We start from the raw sequence: 18,961 nt of genomic DNA, 5'->3' as shown, positions 1-18,961 counted from the left end.
TAAAGAGCCCTTCATCCTAAGGTTTACTTCCATGTTTAAAGCATGGAGACTGTGTGGAAGTGATCTTTACAGAAACTAAGGGTACTGTATTATTCATCTTGCTGGGCCCTGGTAGAAAGTGAGCGTAACAAAGTGATCAGGTTTCATCCTGTTGCTCTGACACTCATTCTGTGTTTTCTGTGTCCGAAGTATCCACGTGAGTATGAGGGTGAGGGGAATCGAAATGGCCAGCAAGGACTGTGTGAAAGTAGCAGTCAGAGTCAGGCCTTTCAATAAGGTTAGTACAGCCAGTTCATCTCAAATACTGCAAAGGTATATAGTAAGGTGTGCATGAATACATTTTAAGGTTAATTTGGTTGTCCAATTTAACAGGTTGACTATGTTGAGATGCAAGAACAGCTTTGAGACTTTGAAGCCTTTCAAAATTGAAGCTTTTTTTCTTGGTTATACAGAGAGAGCGGGATGCAGGCAGTCGCTGTGTGATCTCAATGACCTCGAACAACATCAGTATTCAGGACCCTCGTAACCTGCAGAACAGCCGCACCTTCACATTCGACTACACTTACTGGTCCCATAGCGGCTTCAGTAGAAACAAAGATGGTCTGTTTGTACCTGAGGAGGCAGGTGGGCGCTATGCAGACCAGGTAACATCAGCTTTTATAGATGTTATCTCACCTTGCAAAAGAGGATGCATCTTTGGGCATGTTTACAATGATGAAATGTGTGCTTAACTGGTAACAGCTGAGCTAACAAAGTTTCTATTTGATTCAATCCCCTGTGGTCATTTACAGACAAGTGTGTTTCTGGATTTGGGGCAAGGCATTCTGGATAATGCACTGCAGGGCTACAATGCCACATTACTGGCATATGGGCAGACTGGCTCTGGGAAGAGTTACTCCATGGTCGGTTATGGTTCTAACAAAGGCCTCATACCCACCCTCTGTGAGAGACTATTTCAGTCTATCAGGAGCACACAAGACAGCAGGCAGTGTCAGGTTTGTCAGTCATATTCAAGGTGATTCATTTTGAGTCATGCTAAATAATGCAATGCTTTGTAAAAGTTTGGTCTCAGTTTCTATTTGGTTTGATGCAATTTAGAATTAATTTCAAAAACATGCTGAAGACAAATGTAACTAGAAGGATAAATTACATAAATTGACTACATTTTGGTTTGTTTCACCAACTTGTCAACTAATTCGGACCAGAGCAATCAGTGTGGTGTGTAAAGGAACCAAAACGACTGAAAAATGCTACAATGTATAATTTTTTGCCCTTGGTCCGGACCAAATGAACTGAACTACAGATGTGAAAGCACCCTCGGATGCAGTTTGAAAGCACCTTCAAATCCGTTGACACGGGAAAAGAAAACGGTTTTGTCTGTCAACATGAGATCTATAACTTTTTGCCAGTCGAATTTGGAGAATTCAAAGTTTCAACTTCAATGGAAGATGGTCTTGGAGTAGTTTGAAAAGGTGGATTTTTAAATTTAAAAAATCAAAAGGGCGGACAGGAAGTTCAGCCTATTATGACATAATTGGTATCGATGTTCTTGGCATGATCCCATGGATTTATCAAGATCACTCTCATCATGACAATAGGCTAAAACTATTGAAAAGCTATTAGCATTTTTTGAAATTTCATTATCATTTTTGACCACAACGTGGTGCAGCCCCGAAACCTTTTGAGTACATTCAGGGCATTGTGCCGAAGACACATACCAAATTTCGTAACGATACGCCAATGCGTTCATAAAATATACACTATATTGTCAAAAGTTTTGGGACGTCTGCCTTTACATGCACATAACCGTTAATGACATCTCATTCTTAATCCATAGGGTTTAATATGGAGTTGGCCCACCCTTTGCAGCTATAACAGCTTCAACTCTTCTGGGAAGGCTTTCCACAAGGTTTAGAAGTATGATGTTAATGGGAATTTTTGACCATTCTTTTAGAAGGGCATTTGTGAGGTCAGGCACTGATGTTGGACGAGAAGGCCTGGCTCGCAGCCTCCGCTCTAATTCATCCCAAAGGTGTTCTATCGGGTTGAGGTCAGGACTCTGTGCAGGCCAGTCAAGTTCCTCCACACCAAACTCGCTCAACCATGTCTTTATGGACTTTGTTTTGTGCACTGGTGCGCAGTCATGTTGGAACAGGAAGGGAACATCCCCAAACTGTTCCGACAAAGTTGGGAGCATGAAATTGCCCAAATGTCTTGGAATGCTGAATCATTAAGAGTTCCTTTCACTGTAACTAAGGGGCCAAGCCCAACTCCTGAAAAACAACCCCACACCACAATCCCCCCTCCACCAAACTTTATACTTGGCACAATGCAGTCAGGCAAGTACCGTTCTCCTCATCCATCGGATTGCCAGTCAGAGAAGCGTGATTCGTCACTCAAGAGAACACGTCTCCACTGCTTGAGAATCAAGTGGTGACGTGCTTTACACCACTGCATCCGACGCTTTGTATTACATTTGGTGATGTAAGGCTTGGATGCAGCTGCTCGGTAATGGAAACCCATTCCATGAAGCTCTCTACGCACTGTTCTTGAGCTATTCTGAAGGCCACACGAAGTTTGGAGGTTTGTAGCTATTGACTGCGCACTGTGCGCCTGCATGCGCTGACCCTGCTCTGTGATTTAATGTGGCCTACCACTTCGTGGCTGAGTTGTAATAGTTCCCAATTGCTTTCACTTTGTTATAATACCACTAACAGTTGTGGAATATTCAGGCTGTGGAATATTTAGTAGTGAGGAAATTTCACGAATGGCCTTCACAGATGCCAACCTATCACTGTACCACGCTTGAAATCACTGAGCTTTCACAAATGTTTTTAGAAGCAGTCTGCATGCCTAGGTGCTTGATTTTATACACCTGTGGCCATGGAAGTGATTGGAACACCTGAATTCAATGATTTGGAGGGGTGTCCCAATACTTTTGGCAATATAGTGTAGCTTTTTAGGAAAAAAATCAATATGGCTGACATGGGAAAACTGGGTATTGTTCGACTGTATGCTGCACCGAATCTTGACCAAACTGTTCAGAAGTAATAAGCAAATGAAGCCATTTTTCTTATCTCCTTACCACTAGGTGGCACTGTACCAAAACTGTGCAGGTACTCTCAGGTCATGGTTGTCATAACACAAGCAAAGTTTGGTCTGAGTACTTTTAAGCGTTTCGGAGAAATAGCCTCTTCACTTTGGCATGTTTTTTGTAGAATTTTGTTCGCAAGTTATTTTAGAATAGTTTGACTAACTTGAATTCCATGTTTTTTGTCGACATGTTCTGAAGATGATCTGTTTTGATTTTCATGAAAGTCGGACAAACCGTCTATAGGATAAGTTCGGAAAAGTAGTTTTTTCAGAAAAATTCAAAATGGCGGAAAGTTTTTTCTGACAGAAAATTACATCATAGGGGAGATGGTCCTCACTGCAGAACACAAAATCCAGGGGGAGGAGTTGGATCTCCAATCTCCACCCCTTAGATCTGGATCCAACTCCGCCCCCTGAATCTCGTGTACTGCAGTGAGGTGCTGCTGTCATAGGGTGACATCATAGTGCAAATTTGGACAGTTGGCGGTGCTGGAGATATTGAGTTAGAGACTCCAAAATTGCTGTGTTAATGTTCAGATTGTCCTCTATCTGTGCCAAATTTTTACCATATGGTTCTATGGGCTTCTATTACTTTTTACCTTAAAAATACTTTTTTTTTTTTTTAATCAACTACAGGTATTTTTCAGCATGTTGGAAATCTACAATGAACAGGTAAGAATTCACCCTTATCTGAAACAAATTAATTCATGTTTAACAGTTCTAACTGTGGTCCAGTCCCCAATTTATTTGTAGTAAGTGTATTTTGGATGAAACCGTCTGCTAAATGATGACTTGCTGATGTTTAAAGTGATGTTTTACATGACTTGAGTGACACTTCAAACTTTGCTCAGGTTGTAGACCTGCTATCGAAGATCAGCCGATCTGCGGGTGGTCTGCGGGTGAGAGAGGACCAACAGAGGGGTTTCTATGTGGAGGGGCTAAAGCGGGTGCCCTGCGACAGTGCAGTACAGGTGGAGCAGCTGATGGAGCAGGGAACACGCACGCGCACCACTGCAGCCACACACATGAACGCCAACAGCAGTCGCTCGCACATGCTCATCATCGTCCAGCTCAAACAGGTGTCCTTTCTGCCAACTGACTAGCATTGTTTACACTTGGCATTAACATGCGTTCACCCAATCAGAACATAGCATGTTTACATTCGTCCACGTTAAGTAGCTTCTGTATCCATGTAACAGATCGGATCTGTTTTCCCCGCAAATTATTTAAAATGTTGTTAAATGATTAAGTAAAATATAACTGCAATTAACTAACCGTGAAGTGTCGATTACTCAACTGTTTATTTAGGTATAGGTTGCAAAGGTATAGGCTATAGGTTATCTAAAACCATAAAAAATGTTTGTTACTTGAAATAAAATTTAACTAAAATAAAAAAGAATCTAGATCAAATCTAGTTGCCAAAGCAACATTTTTCATTTAGTTTGACTTTATGTACTAAAATAACTAAAACTGAAATAATTAATAAAAACCATATAGACATTTACAAAAAATTGTAACTAATAAAAATGACAAAACACCTACCAAAATTATTTAAAAAAAAATTAAATTAAATTAAAATGGAAAATACAAAACTAAAAACGAATTCAATATATATAAAAAAATATATATAGTATCTCAAAGATACTAAAACAACACTGCTCAGTATACAACCTGCTGAAATAAAATTAATTTATTGATTATAAGTGAAATGATAGGGTTTCTTTTAGAAAACCTTCTGCAATCATGGGGCAGAGATCCGATCTGTCTTTTCAATGCATTTGTGGACAAAATTCAGATATAGGCTGCGTTTTAATGACAAGTGTAAACGGGGCCTCATATTCTAGATGATCTGCAGTGTTTTTTTTCTCACAGATTCTTTACTTGCATGCTCACTGTGCTTGTAGATCTTCTCAAAGGAGTGCATCACCAAACAGTCCAACATTTACCTAGTGGACTTGGCTGGTAGTGAGAGACAAAGGTCATCAGGGTCAGAGGCCGACAGGCTTAAAGAGGGCACTGCGATCAATCTCAGTTTAACTACACTTGGAAATGTCATCAGGTCAGCAGATACATACTATAGAACCTATAGTGTGTGTATATACACTCACTGGCCACTTTGTTAGGTACACCTTTTGAACTGCTCGTTAGCGCAAATATCTAATCAACCAATCACATGACAGCAACTCAATGCCATTAGGCAAGTAGACACAAGGTGCTTCTCATTTCTTATTTGTGCATCCTCGTTTCCTTTCTCACTCCACGTTCCTTGCATCCTCTCGGTGCAACTAGAAAATTGAGATGTCCTTCAAAATGGCTGAGTACGATCAGTTTGCGGGTCACGGGCTGGAGGACGTAGGAGCGAGGAAATGAGGAAGCATAATTTTGAGTATTGAGAAGCACCCACCGTCAAAGCAATCTGCTGACTTTCAAACTGAGCATCTGAATGGGGAAGGAAGGTGATTTAAGTGACTTTGAATGTGGCGTGGTTGTTGGTGCCAGACGGGCTGGTCTGAGTATTTCAGAAACTGCTGATCTACTGGGATTTTCATGCGCAACCATCTCTAGGGTTTACAGAGAATGGCCTGAAAAAGAGGAAATATCCAGTGAGCAGCAGGGTTCGAATTTGGTGTAAACAACATGAAAGCATGGATCCATCTTAACTTGTATCAACGGTTCAGGCTGCTGATGGTGGTGTTGTGGTGTCAGGGAAGTTTTCTTGGCACACTTTGGGCCCCTTAGTACCAAATCAGCATTGTTTAAATGCCACAGCCTACCGGAGTACTGTTGCTGACCATGTCCATCCCTTTATGACCACAGTGTACCCATATTTTTTAATGGCTACTTAAAGCAGGATAACGCAACGGGTCACAAAGCTCAAATCATCTCAAACTGGTTTCTTGAACATGACAATTAGTTCACTAAACTCAAATGGCCTCCACAGTCACCAGATCTCAATCCACTAGAGCACCTTTGGGATGTGGTGGAAAGGGAGATTCACATCACGGATGCTATCATATCAATATGGACCAAAATCTCTGAGAAATGTTTCCAGAATCTAGTTGAATCTATGCCATGACTAATTAAGGCAGTTCTGAAGGTAATAGGGGGGCCAACCCGGGACTAGCAAGGTGTACTTAATAAAGTGGCCGGTGAGCATATATACAGTTAAACCAAAAATTATTCAGACACCAGATATAATTTTTGATTTTTTTTTCTAATGTGTGCAGGACACTATAGTTCATTTAAGCGAGGATAGCAAAATAAAGTAAACTGTGACATATTATACCCAAAAATTCTTTATACAGTGGACTACCAGTAAAATGTATAAAAATGTGGGACCAAAAATGATTCAGACACTTTGAGCTGACCATTGCTTTGGTGTTTTTTTTTTAATTGCTAATGCAACCTTTTTACAGCAATGACTGAACAAAATTAAGCATTGCTTGGTAATTGGTTGAGCTAAATTGGTATTATCTAATTGTGTACTGAAATTTAACAGCTGACAGATATTCAACCTAATTCATTTGTGAGACAGTCTAACAGAAGGATGGCCAAAACCAGTGAAATATCAACTGATTTGATAACTTTTTTGTCATATTTTATTACCGTTTTATACCATGGTCTGGGTGAATACTCGATTCTGATTGGCTGCAGGGTGTCCATTAAAAAGTGATAGAGGACACCTAGTAAAGGAGTTCTGGTGAAACTGACCGTTTACCGTTCGAAATTAATAAATAAATGCGCTGGCTACATCAGCTGTGAGTAACCATAGCAACAGGCAGTCAAAGTATCCGTTTACAATTTATTGTATCAAAACAAAACTGAAGGGTTCTGCGAGCTGAGCGGACTATAAATATCTCCGAAACCAAGTTATTGTTTGTAAAAACTTTAGATTTCGATTGTAAAACTAATTAAAATATAAACTAATGTTTTAAAAATGTGTTATTTGGCAAGTGACCATGGTATAAGCGGGTTAATTCCCTTCGAGGTGTCCATTGTCAGGTATTGGACTTCGGCTGCGGGTCGGACGGTTCACGCCTCGCCGTCGTCCATTAATGCCTGACAATGGACACCTCGTCGGGCATTAACCCTTACTTCTAAACTATAGCGAATAAACTGTGATAATGTGAGAAATGTTGAAGGTGTCTGAATAAATTTTGGTTTGACTGTATGCATTCTTATATCTCTGATATCGATTGTGAAAATGACCATTAGGACTTTATTACTAATATTAGGCTACTGTAATATTATTGCGGTGTTCATCTTGTTGCTTGGTCGATTGTTTTGTACATTATAATGGACTATTTTTTACTTAGCTGAAGCTAATTATATATTGTAAGACTATAAAATAATTTAAATTTAAGTCAATATATCATGCCCACATATTTATTTATTTATTTAGTGAATAGCCGTATAATAAGTGGGGTCGGGGTTCATTTTGCTAATAACTTTTAAGTGTGGCCTATGTGTCCAAATACATTTTGGGGCCACTTTCGTTTGATTTGTGCTAATTGTTAAAGTTAACTGTCGTTAATTGTTTTGCATTTATCTGTCTATAAAGTGCTCTAGCAGACACGGCTCTTGGGAAGAAAGTAGTTCACATTCCTTATAGAGACTCTGTCCTCACCAAATTACTGCAGTCTGCTCTTGGTGGTAACAGTCGAACCGTCATGGTAAGTAACTTTGCCCATAGTTTTCTCAATTTAATGGCTGAGGCAAACTTAACAAGAACAATGTCGTTGTGATGTTTTAGAATTAAAGAATTTGCTTTGATCCTCGTTCACAGATTGCAACCTTAAGTCCTGCAGATATTTGCTATGAAGAGTCTCTTTCTACTCTTCGATATGCAGAGAGGTGGGTTCTTAAATAAAAAGTTACATACATTTAGTCATTACTGTATTTAGTTTTGCGTCAGCCTAATATACGTAATATATTCTAACATACACATTGTCGAATGTCCTTCTTTTCAGGGCCAAGCGGATCCAGAATAAAGCCGTGGTGAATGAGAGTCCCACAGAACGGCTGGTGAAGGAACTTAAGGCAGAAAATGCAAAACTACTTATGAGACTAAGCCGACTGGGCCAAGAGGGCCGTAAAGCTGATGATGAGACGAGTATGTAAGGTGGTAGAAATACAAGGAGATTTTAAATGCCGAGTACATTACATCTAATTAAAAGTGTTGTCTGTTGTAGAGGAGCTGCGGCGATTGTTGACTCATAATGAACTGCAGATTCGAGCCATTCAGACATTGTGGGAACAGCATCTTCAAGAGGCCTTAAAAGACTGGGAGACACAGTATGCAACTATAACACAGGTAAACAAAGATGCTCTTTTACATGGTGTGACTTAAAAACACTTACGAGTTTCTCACAGAAATGCCTGGGAACATATATACTGAATTCATTAACGCTTTGAATGCATATGCAAAATTCATAAATGTAAGTGTCCTCCAAAATCACTTCCTCCATAGAAAATACACAATAAATATTAATTTATGTCTAAAGTTGGCCTCTAAAACCAGTAATGGTACATGATCTCAGAGAATTCACAGTTTAAACAAAATATTTATACAAACTTATATTCTTTTGTCAGGGGCTAATTAATTCAACACTGAGATGCATTTCATTCTGACACTCCAAAATGTTTTATGTACAATATAAGCATCACTTAAATGCAGTACATCAGTTGATATTGTAATGAGCCGGAGAAACCAGGCGAAGCGAGGATCTAAATACAGGGTTTTTAATAAAAGAACTCAAGGAAGAAAGGAACAGAACCCACGAGGATAACAGAACCAGAAGCAACCAATACATGCACAACAACTGACAAAGATACAAGAGGTATATATACATACATGGGCAAACAAGCCGATTCTTTTATCCAAAGTGACTTATTTTTAGTATTATTTACAGAATTTTAGAATTTATTACTAGTTTGAAATGGCTTGTATTTTAATTTTAGTTTAAGTTGTAGTAATTTTGTTATATGCTTTTGTCATTTTTCAGTTTCTATTTCACTTTAATTTACATTTATTTCAGGTTTAGTTCGTCGACTTGTTTTATTTCAGATTTCTAATTTTCGTTTAGGTTTTTTACATTTTCTATTCTTATATTCAGAAGTGGCATTTAGATGTCTTTACACACTGTTTAAAGCAGCTCAAAGATGCCATGAATGCATTTACACTGTAATTTAATATATAACGTTATAATATTAATGTTTTAAATATAAAATATACTGACTATAGAAACATGAAATAGTGGAGAAAAATAAATTATACTTGAAATAAAAACTAGAAACTAAAACCAGCCTTTGGTGGCGGCAAGTCACTGTCTTAACAAGTGCATCATTGATTCCTTCATTAAACTGATTCATTCAAAACGGCATTTTTTTCCCATTCATTTTCTAAATTAATTTAGGAACTAAGCAAGTGATTGTCTTTATGATTGGGTCATTGAATCATTGACTCACCCAATTCATTCAAAAATGCTAAATCATTAAGGAACTAATATTTATATTTTATTTTAATTTATAACAACAATTTTGAATAGTTTTAGTTAAAAATAACAACACCGTTATGGACAATTCTCCCCTAGCAATCACAAATCCTTTCCTTCATTTAAACACCAATCTCTCAAAAATCTCTTCCCGTTTTAGGAACGAAGGATGATGCAGATGCATCCGTACATAATGAACATCAATGAGGATGCCCAGCTTTCTGGTGTGGTGAAGCTATTCATACAGGAAGGTGAGTTTGTCTTACAATAGTGACATCAGACCAGTTATATCATATCCATATATTAACTAAATGCAATATGTAATTTATATCTTTCTATGAGAAGGTGAATGGGATATTGGTCTGGCAGACAACTCGCCCAGAGTGATCTCTATTAGGGGTCTAGGGTAAGTCAAGCATGGGAAAGATGAATAGATTGCGTCCCAATATGAAATGCACCCCATAATAAACATTAACGATGTACATGAAGCATTTATTAAAAAATGTGAATTTGGATTTCCTGATTTCAGCATTCAGGAGAAACATGCTGTGTTCTCAAACCAGCAAAGGAGAGTTTCAATTACTCCTGTGTCCGGGTCAAAGGTCATTGTGAATGGAGTGCCGGTATCTAAAAGGATAGAGCTGCAGCATTTGGTGTGTTTAATTATCTGTATCTGTATTATTTTCTATATGTACTTTAATCGTCATTTTTCAAGTATGATTTGTAATGGTGATCTGTGTGAATTACCAAGTTGAGTTTTGGCTTATCGTTAACCTACCTTTGTTCTGTACTGATGAAGGATCGACTTGTCCTGGGTTCGAACAGCACTTACCTGTTCATTGGCTTCCCATCGGAGCGCTCAGGAGAGGACTGGAGTCGCTATGACTATGATTACTTCCAGTCTGAGCTGGCAGAGGCTGAGGGCTTCCACATTCAGTCTCTGTGTGAAGATCAGGGCCATCGTATGTGTGGGGTTTGGATTTAAATCGATTGAAATGTCTTTTTTTATTATTAGATATCTTTAGGTTTGGTTTAATTTAGATGCATCCAGTGTTATTGTAGTATTATTTATATACTATATGGGGCTGTTGAGATGTGAATCTGACAAACGTTCTAAGTATTTTCAGGGAAACACACGGCTAAAGTAGTTCAGGCAGGTCTTGACTGCATTACAGTTCCATATCACTTCTGCAAATTATTTAAGTTATTTCAAAGGTCCTTACAGACTAAAACAGAAAAAGAACCAAAACCCACAACGATCCCAAACAAGCAAATATAGTAAACAATAGGATAGAAACAAATTATTTCCATATTTTTTGCCACTTTTTATTTGGTACCGTAAGCACATACCCTCTTTCTCCCGCTCTCTCTCTCCACTCAGATGTACACACAAACAGTACGGACACGCACAGAAACGTGTTGTCAGCGTTGCCCTGATGAATTTATCAGTAAAATAGTTTAGCAACCTAAAAGCTAAATGTCATTTCTCACTAGCGAGGTAATAACGGCGCTGTTTTTGAAGCAGATAAACTTAAATTTTCGCTATTAGTAGACGCTGGTGCCGAATACTGTTGACAGACTCACAGACTCAGGTAATTCACACATGCTTAATATCTCTCTCTCTCTCTCTCTCTCTCTCTCTCTCTCTCTCTCTCTCGCTCTCTCTCTCTCATTAATAACTACATTAGTGCGCTATCAATGGCTCAAGCCCCCATTAATTGTTCTAAAATTACATTGGAATTTGCAATTAGCGACGGAGGTGATATGCGTAAGAAAGACTCCGCTTCTCATCGTGGCCGCATTACTAAAAATGCAACGGCCTGTCATCAAATATTTTTTACTTAATTAATAATTAGCTTTTGTTTTTATATTTTCATTTTAATGTTTTAGCCATTCTGTGTGCTTTAAAAAAATAAAAATCTAAATCATTTTTATTTCGGTTTTGGTTTTTGTAATTTTAGAAACTTCAACTTATTTCAGTTAAATGCCAAGGCAACATTATTCTATTTTTCTTTTATGAAGGAAAATGATTTTAATAGTTTTAGTTTTAGTTAACAATAACATCACTTGCAGGGCCACACCAGCCTGACCCCAGTCTACTGCCTGTGTTCTATGACTATATAAAGCTGATGCCCATGGTGACAGAAGCTAATCAAATGAGTAAAGAGTTAAAGAAGGTGAGTACAGTTACTGAACTTGCAATCATGTAAAGTATATCCATTCATTTTTGACAAACAGTAGCTGGAAAATGCCTCTTAGTATGAAATGGAGTTCAAAGATTCACTACAGTGAAGTTTAAACCATAACAAAAAAAAAAACAATATTCCTTTTGAAAAATCGATTTGTGCCAGTCAAATGCTACTTACTTTATCACTCTGGTTCCTGATACCTAACTTGGTTATTTTTACAAGGGTGGAGTTAACTGAAAACATTTTTGTGATGTTGCATCCACAGTATATGTACAAGCCTCTATAAGGCTGTCATACTGCAGCCAAAGGTAAAAATAATGCAGTGCATTTTTAAATCTTGACCTTTTCAGGGAGTTGAATTCAAATTGGAAATCAAGAATCTGGCAATGACAGACTCTAAGGGTCATGACCTGGAGAAGGACATTGCGGTGCGAGTGACATCTGTAGAGAGCAAACAGGTGAGAACTATGACTCTGTGGGAATTTAAATCAATTACGGATAAGAAGCTCCTTTGATTTTTGGAAATGCACAACACTTAAAAGTAGTGAAAAAAGTGGGCATCAAAGTAGTTGGAAATAGTGTCTCTTTCTCAGTTTAACTATCTTACTGCCAACCAGTGTTTGACGCAGATGTCAGGTGATGTGATTTTCCTAGATGGAATTAGATGTTTTTGAAAACATGGACTGGTGTAATTGAATAAGAGACTAATGCGATTACAGAATCAGATGTAGAGCAGAATCACAAGGGCATTGATGTTATATTATCTCACAACATGCACAAAAACTTTCCATGTCTCACCCGATATCAATTTAGCGCTGAAACTTTTAAAGGAACTTTTTTAAACTTTTATTTATTGCCCTTAAGTTCACGTATAATACTACTCAATGTTTTTTGCACCAAAGACAGTTGTAGTTTAATTTTACATGCATATTGTCCGCCCTCTCTCTGACCCTTATATTAAAACAGGCAGTTTTTGCTGCTGCACCTTTAAGACTTTTATAAAAAGTTCTGTTGGGTGGCCATCTGTCTGATTTTAGGTCAGGCAATCCAGTTTTGAAATGCCATGACTGCCTACTGGCACAGCCTCGAGTCAGATGCTATTTGTCCTCTTTTCAAGATCATCACTATTTTATACTTTATCTACTAGTATATAATTAATAAATAAATTAAAAATAGGCTTTGTTTAAGTTAATATTTAGTGACATACATTTTAGACACAATATTGTCAGTATCAACAGCAGAACCGTTGCCTCTCCGATCAACACAGTGATGTTTTGTTCCTGAATGATTAAGCATTTTCGAATGAGTCGGGTGAGTCAATGATTCAATGGCCCAGTCATAAAGACAGTCACTTGCTTCATTCCTGAATGGATTAGGTTTTTTGAAAGAATCAATTAAATGAAAAAAGAAATGACTTGCACATTAAAAAAGTGACTATGGGGCTATTACCTTCACTATGAGTCACCTATGGGCGGTTTTATTTTCATAAAGTATAATTTCATTTTTTACAGTATTTAATGTTTTTATATTCAGTACATTGTCTATTTAAAACATTAATCTCATAATGTTATTTATGCAATTGTTACTGCAGTGTATATGCATTTATGGCATCTCTAAGCTGCATTAAAGGCACTATATGTAAGATTTTTGGATTCAAATATCCAAAAACCACTAGAACAATGTTATATATTTTGTTGAGTTGTGCACCTACATTATCCCAAATGTTTCTAAGAATGTTTAAATCCAGAGAAATAAGCAGTTTTAACGTCGCCTCTCAATGACATCATACCCACGTTACCCTCGAATTCTGGTTTTATTCTGTAGAAACCATGGAAACACCAAAGACGCTTTAATATATTATGTCTTATTAGAGGTTTCAATCTCATGTTCTTGATTTACTGCGATGTTTTGCCATACCTTATATCGATCCAGCTTACTGCAGTGTGTAACAAGTGTCTCATAGTAGCCGCATAGTAGCGAACGCACAGAGTAGCATTAACATAACTTTCAACACACTCAAATGTATCTAAAATGTTACCCCACATATATGACCGGAAGAGGTCGTCTGCGGAATAATAAAAGCTCCACTGCTCTCGAGCCGAAATCACGGCGTCATCAAGCTACGTCTTAGTTTTGAATAAGCGACCTCTAGTGGCGAAAACTTACATAGTGTGCCTTTAAACAGGTGGTGTAAATGGATGAAGCATCTGTGCCACATCTGGATTTTGTTGATACTGATTTCAATCGGTGACAGCCTCAAAGTGTATTGTTATTCTAATTGCATTTATTTAATACATTTAAGATGAAAAGAATGCCATGCATTTAAAAAGGTTAGAAAAGTTGCCCTTATAAAAGTAAAAAAATCCCCTGGAAATCAATGTCTTCTCAGGTGTGGATGTGGTCCAAAGCCAAATTTGTCAACCGTAAGTTTCTGATGGAAGAGGCGTACCAGCAGCAGGTGGGAGGAGCAGAGGGGGCAGACCGAGCTCCTCTTCCCAGGGAAAGAGATCCGTTCTGGGATCCTCTGGAGCCCCTGCACCTGGGCAGTGCTCACCTGTGGCTGCAGTCCCTGGCGTTCCGCATCCCTCTGGAGGAGCAGGTGGAAGTGGTGGGTCCCGAAGGAACGGAGGAGGCCATACTGCAGACACAGCTTGTGCCCTGCAGCCCCATGGGATTGTGGGTAACATTTCTACATGTAAATGAGAATGTTGATTACATGAGTGAAATATTGGTAGTGCTATGATATTTATCATTTGCAGGCCCCTGGGTGAAGATGACATACTTATTGACCCGTCAGAGCTGCTTGGGAAGCGGCTGGACTTTCAGCTGGTTTTGGATCAGTGCTGTGGCCTACGCTGGGTTAAAGAGGCTCGCAACAGAGGCGTGCAAATTGGGTAAGTTATTTATATAGCGCTTTACACAATACAGGTCGTTTCAAAGCAGCTTTACAGTGATCACAGGAAAATAATGATTCAGTGATGCAAATGGAATTCAATTATGCCGTAAAGCAGCTTTAAAAGGACAATAGTAAACAGTCATTATACAGTTGAAATCAGTTCAGTGTTGATTCATTTGGGTTCAATAACTGTGTAAAGTACATCAATTAGGAAATGAGTTCAATTCAGCTAAAAGCAGTGATGTCATCATACAGCTAAGTTGAGTTCTCATCAGTTGAGTGTCAGTGCAGTCAGGTCAATAATATTGCTGAATATTAAGTGATGGAACTCTTCATGAAGTTTCTGTGTGAGACTGCTTAGTATGGATTTTATGAAAGCTTATTTTTTGTTTTATATTATTAATAATACTTGTTCGTATCAAAAGTTCCATAATTCTCGTAAAGTGTTGATTATCAACCAAGATTATTTACCTAAATGAATCACCAGTTTATTTTTGACCTTAGAACACTAATCATAATAATGATCACTGCGGTGTATGACATGTCTGAATTTATTTATTACTGAGTTATTTATTTACTCTTAGTTTATTAATATGTTGCTTTTATTTGTATACATTAAAGTTTTTATTTAAATTTTTGTTTAATTTTGTTATCAGATTGTCTAATTTTCATTCGTTTTATTTTCTTTTCTAATCTAATAATAATCTTTAATAATCTTTATTATTATTTCAGTTAGTAATTTAATCGTATTTAATATATTTATATAATAGAAATGTTAGATGGAAAAACAAACTAAATATATATATATATATATATATACATATATATATATATTTAGTTTGGTTTTCCATCTAACATTTATATTTGATTTGATTTTAGCTTTATTTTAGTTTTAGTTAACAATAATGCCATATCTGATGATTTGCATTCCTGTTGAGATTTGAAATGAAATTTGATTTGAGCTAAAGAAAGAACTTTTGAACTCTGCTTGACAGGTTTCGGGTGTTTGACTGCCCGCAGCCCCTCTACACTCCAGCGATATGGCACAATGTGAACCCGCTGATGGACCACAGAGTCCAGTTCACTGCTTTGAGAACCTCTCAGGAACTGCTGAACTACCTGCAGAGCAATGCCCTGGTGCTGGAGCTGTGGGGTCTGCAGGGTAAAAGCCTCTATATTACACTCAACCATTCAAGAGTTTGGGGTTGGTGAGGTTTATTTAATGTTTTTGAAATAAGTCTCTTATTCTCACCAAGGCTACATTTATTTGATTAAAAAAGTACAATAAAACAGTAATTTTGTGAAATATTATTACAGTTTTAAATAACTTTTTTTTTTTTAAATTTTAATATATTTAATAATATAATTTATTCTTATGATGGCAAAGCTGACTATTCAGCATCATTACTCCAGTCTTCAGTGTCACATGATCCCTTAGAAATCATTCTAATATGTTGGTTTGGTGCTAAAAAAAAAGGTTTCTTATTTGTGCTGCTTAAGATTTTTGTGAAAACTGAAATTTAAAATAAATAAATGAAACGGCATTTATTTGAAATGGAAATCTTTTTTAACATTATAAAAATGTATTTTCTTACAATTTTGATGAATTTTATGGGTCATTGCTTAATATGAGTTTTCGTTTCTTTTAAAGCAAAATCTTACTGACCCCAAACTTTTGTGAGAAACGCTTCCTGCCATTGACGGAATTTTCCGGCTTTCCGTGTTTTCACTGTTATACGGTAGGGGGCGCTATTACGCATCTTCTGAAAGAGTACTGAATCTCCTGATCAAAACACGTGCCAGGAAGATGCAGAAACAAGCGATATTATGTAATCATATGCATATGTAAAATAACGCGATCATCAAGATAAAATAAAAAGTGCAAGCATTAGGGGTGTTGATGGACTTGATCTATTCCATATATGTTTTCATTATCATTCTGAATCCAATCTGGATGTAGTCTTTAAAAAAAATAAAAAAAAATCTCATCTTTTTGCTCAAAATGTTGCTGTTTTTTTTAAAAACTTACTCACATTCAAGTGTTGATTAAAAAAAAATGCATGAAGCTAGAATATATTTTAAAAAAAGTTAAAATGATCAAAAATGCTTGTGGTGGCTGGCAACGTTTTTTAAAAGAGTTAAGACTGACAATAAAGTCATTTGATAAGGGAAAATACAAAGACGCTGTAGAAACTGGAACAAGAATCAAACCAAACCATTTGCCTTTGAGGCATTCTTGAACTTCTCCAATAAACATGTTTCTGTTTGTAGAAGGAAGTTCTGAGTTAGTCTCCTGTATGGATGGGGTGAAGATGACTCAAGAGGACAACATCATTATTGACAAGATCAGTGCATCAGAACACTCGGTATATTCCTTAAATAAACAGACCATGTGTATGTTTCAAATAAATGTGCATTGTTTAAATGTTCTGCATGAGCCAGGCCAGGGTTATGCTGGGATTGTCTGAAACTGAATTATTTTATGGATGTGTATTTATGTTTGTTTAGACTGCAGAAACCAGAGGCTCTGACCTCAGCTCATCTCTCAGAGCCCTTCATCAAGATATGGAACAGCTGAGAAATGTCAATGCAGCACTGAGGAAAGAAAACGGCTGTCTGAGAGAGCAGCTCAACTCAGCCAGAAATGGTGAGTACTTTTGATAGGTCATCTAGTACATTATGCTGTCAAGATATTGTAGAATCTTTGGTCAGGGTGTAACACAAATTGGGGGCTCGTCCGGGATCGGAACCCAATTCCTCTTGCAATTATCCTACATTATTACACGGCTCTGTGGAATACTTGATTCTGATTGGTCAATCGCGCCATCCAGCGGTATGTTATTCCCAGATAACAACCACTGAAAACTGATAACACAGGCTCATCCGAGTTGTTATTCCCAGATTACAACCGCAGAAAACTGATAACACAGGCTCATCTGGGTTACTGAAGTCAGCAGCGCTATACGCTTGCTAGGAATGTTTTTTCTTTGTGGAAGTTTTGCATTTGGTGAGCTAATAAAATATTAAAACTCAGTCAAATCAATATTTTGTGTACAGTTATTTAATTATGCCATCCAGTATCGTGGACTCGCTCTCTCGTTTCATACAAACGCAGCTGCTGCCATTTTGTGACTATTGTTTTGTACACTGTTGGATTATAAAATAAAAACAGGTACAATTTTAAAACAGTTTAATCTGAAATCAATATCTCTTATCTCCATAATTATTCATGTGGCGAAATGCTGTGTAATAAGTGGTATGACTGTATACCGTATCTCCTAAATGTCCGTCTAGTTTGAACTTGCCGCGCTAGCAACTGCTCTCTCCGCGGAAGCTTTGCACTTAAAGACCTAATAAAATATTTCAACTCAGATCAATATTTCGTGTCTAATTATTTACTTATGTGGCAAGTTGCCATGTAATAAGCGGGATAATGTACATCCAGCCGGTTGTTATCTCAGAATAAACCCCTTTCAGATTGATGCAAGACCCCTCCGCTTCGTGTCCGGGTCCTCATTACCCTATCAGGGGTTTATTCTGAGATAACAACCGGCTGGTTGTACATTATCCCTAACATAACAAGCATGAAACATGCAAGAACACAAATGTATTCACACAACAGCTCAGCTTTTCTACAAGTGGGTCACCATATTGACTCCTGTTCAGTTCATAACACTGTTATTCTCCCGCAGGTGTGGAGAATAACCGCGGTCGGCAGGAACGAAGAGGCAGTCTGAGGCCCAGCTGTGATGCTGAATTTGCCAAAGCCTTAAAAGTGTTTTACCACAGCATGACCTCTGTTAGGGGGCAACTTCAGCGGCTGCGCAGACACAAACCCAGTGTAACTATGCCAGTCAACCTCTGTTGTTGATGTTTAACATAATCATTCATGCGAAGCAAAGTCTTTTGGGGTGTGCAAGCTCTGACTGTAATGTTGAGAGCATCGATGCATTGTGCGTTTGTGTCTCCATAGGAAGAAGCAGACCTGTTGGGTTTTAGACTGTTTGTGGATGAGCATACCTATCTTCTGAAGGACTTTTCTGAACAGCTGGAACAGTGTGTAACCACACTGAAACAAGATGTGGCTGCCATTGTACGTCGAAAGAGAGAAAAGTCTGGGATTTGGTCCTGATACGCCTATTAAATCAATTATACTGCATAAAATTGTACATTTATAAGACTGATTCTTGTTGATTAAAGGGTTGACAAAGTGCTACAGACATTTTAATGATTCATGCTGATTTTGTCTTAAGAGTGCATTTGGAATTTTAAACGGCTAAATGCAGCTA

The 18,961-nt window shown here is 37.7% G+C and overlaps 1 protein-coding gene across 1 annotated transcript; it reads left to right on the top strand.

Moving 5' to 3' along the window:
* Positions 1 to 223: 223 nt before the first annotated feature.
* On the top strand, positions 224 to 18,892 carry kif28 (kinesin family member 28; the record flags this gene model as incomplete). Its single annotated transcript, XM_084096531.1, has 23 exons — positions 224 to 277; positions 453 to 644; positions 792 to 995; positions 3,730 to 3,765; positions 3,945 to 4,172; positions 4,998 to 5,152; positions 7,655 to 7,766; positions 7,880 to 7,947; positions 8,064 to 8,206; positions 8,286 to 8,407; positions 9,748 to 9,838; positions 9,933 to 9,993; positions 10,117 to 10,240; positions 10,387 to 10,549; positions 11,661 to 11,764; positions 12,127 to 12,234; positions 14,166 to 14,452; positions 14,536 to 14,670; positions 15,668 to 15,834; positions 16,944 to 17,038; positions 17,181 to 17,319; positions 18,365 to 18,513; positions 18,646 to 18,892. The coding sequence occupies 23 exons, from the start codon at positions 224 to 226 to the stop codon at positions 18,802 to 18,804; spliced, it is 3,096 nt and encodes a 1,031-aa protein (XP_083952657.1). The 3' UTR covers positions 18,805 to 18,892.
* Between the last annotated feature and the right edge of the window lie 69 nt (positions 18,893 to 18,961).

Source organism: Abramis brama (genome assembly GCF_963993115.1).
Source record: "Abramis brama genome assembly, chromosome: 21".
Lineage (NCBI taxonomy): Eukaryota > Metazoa > Chordata > Actinopteri > Cypriniformes > Leuciscidae > Abramis > Abramis brama.
This window is presented reverse-complemented; position numbering and strand designations above follow the sequence as displayed.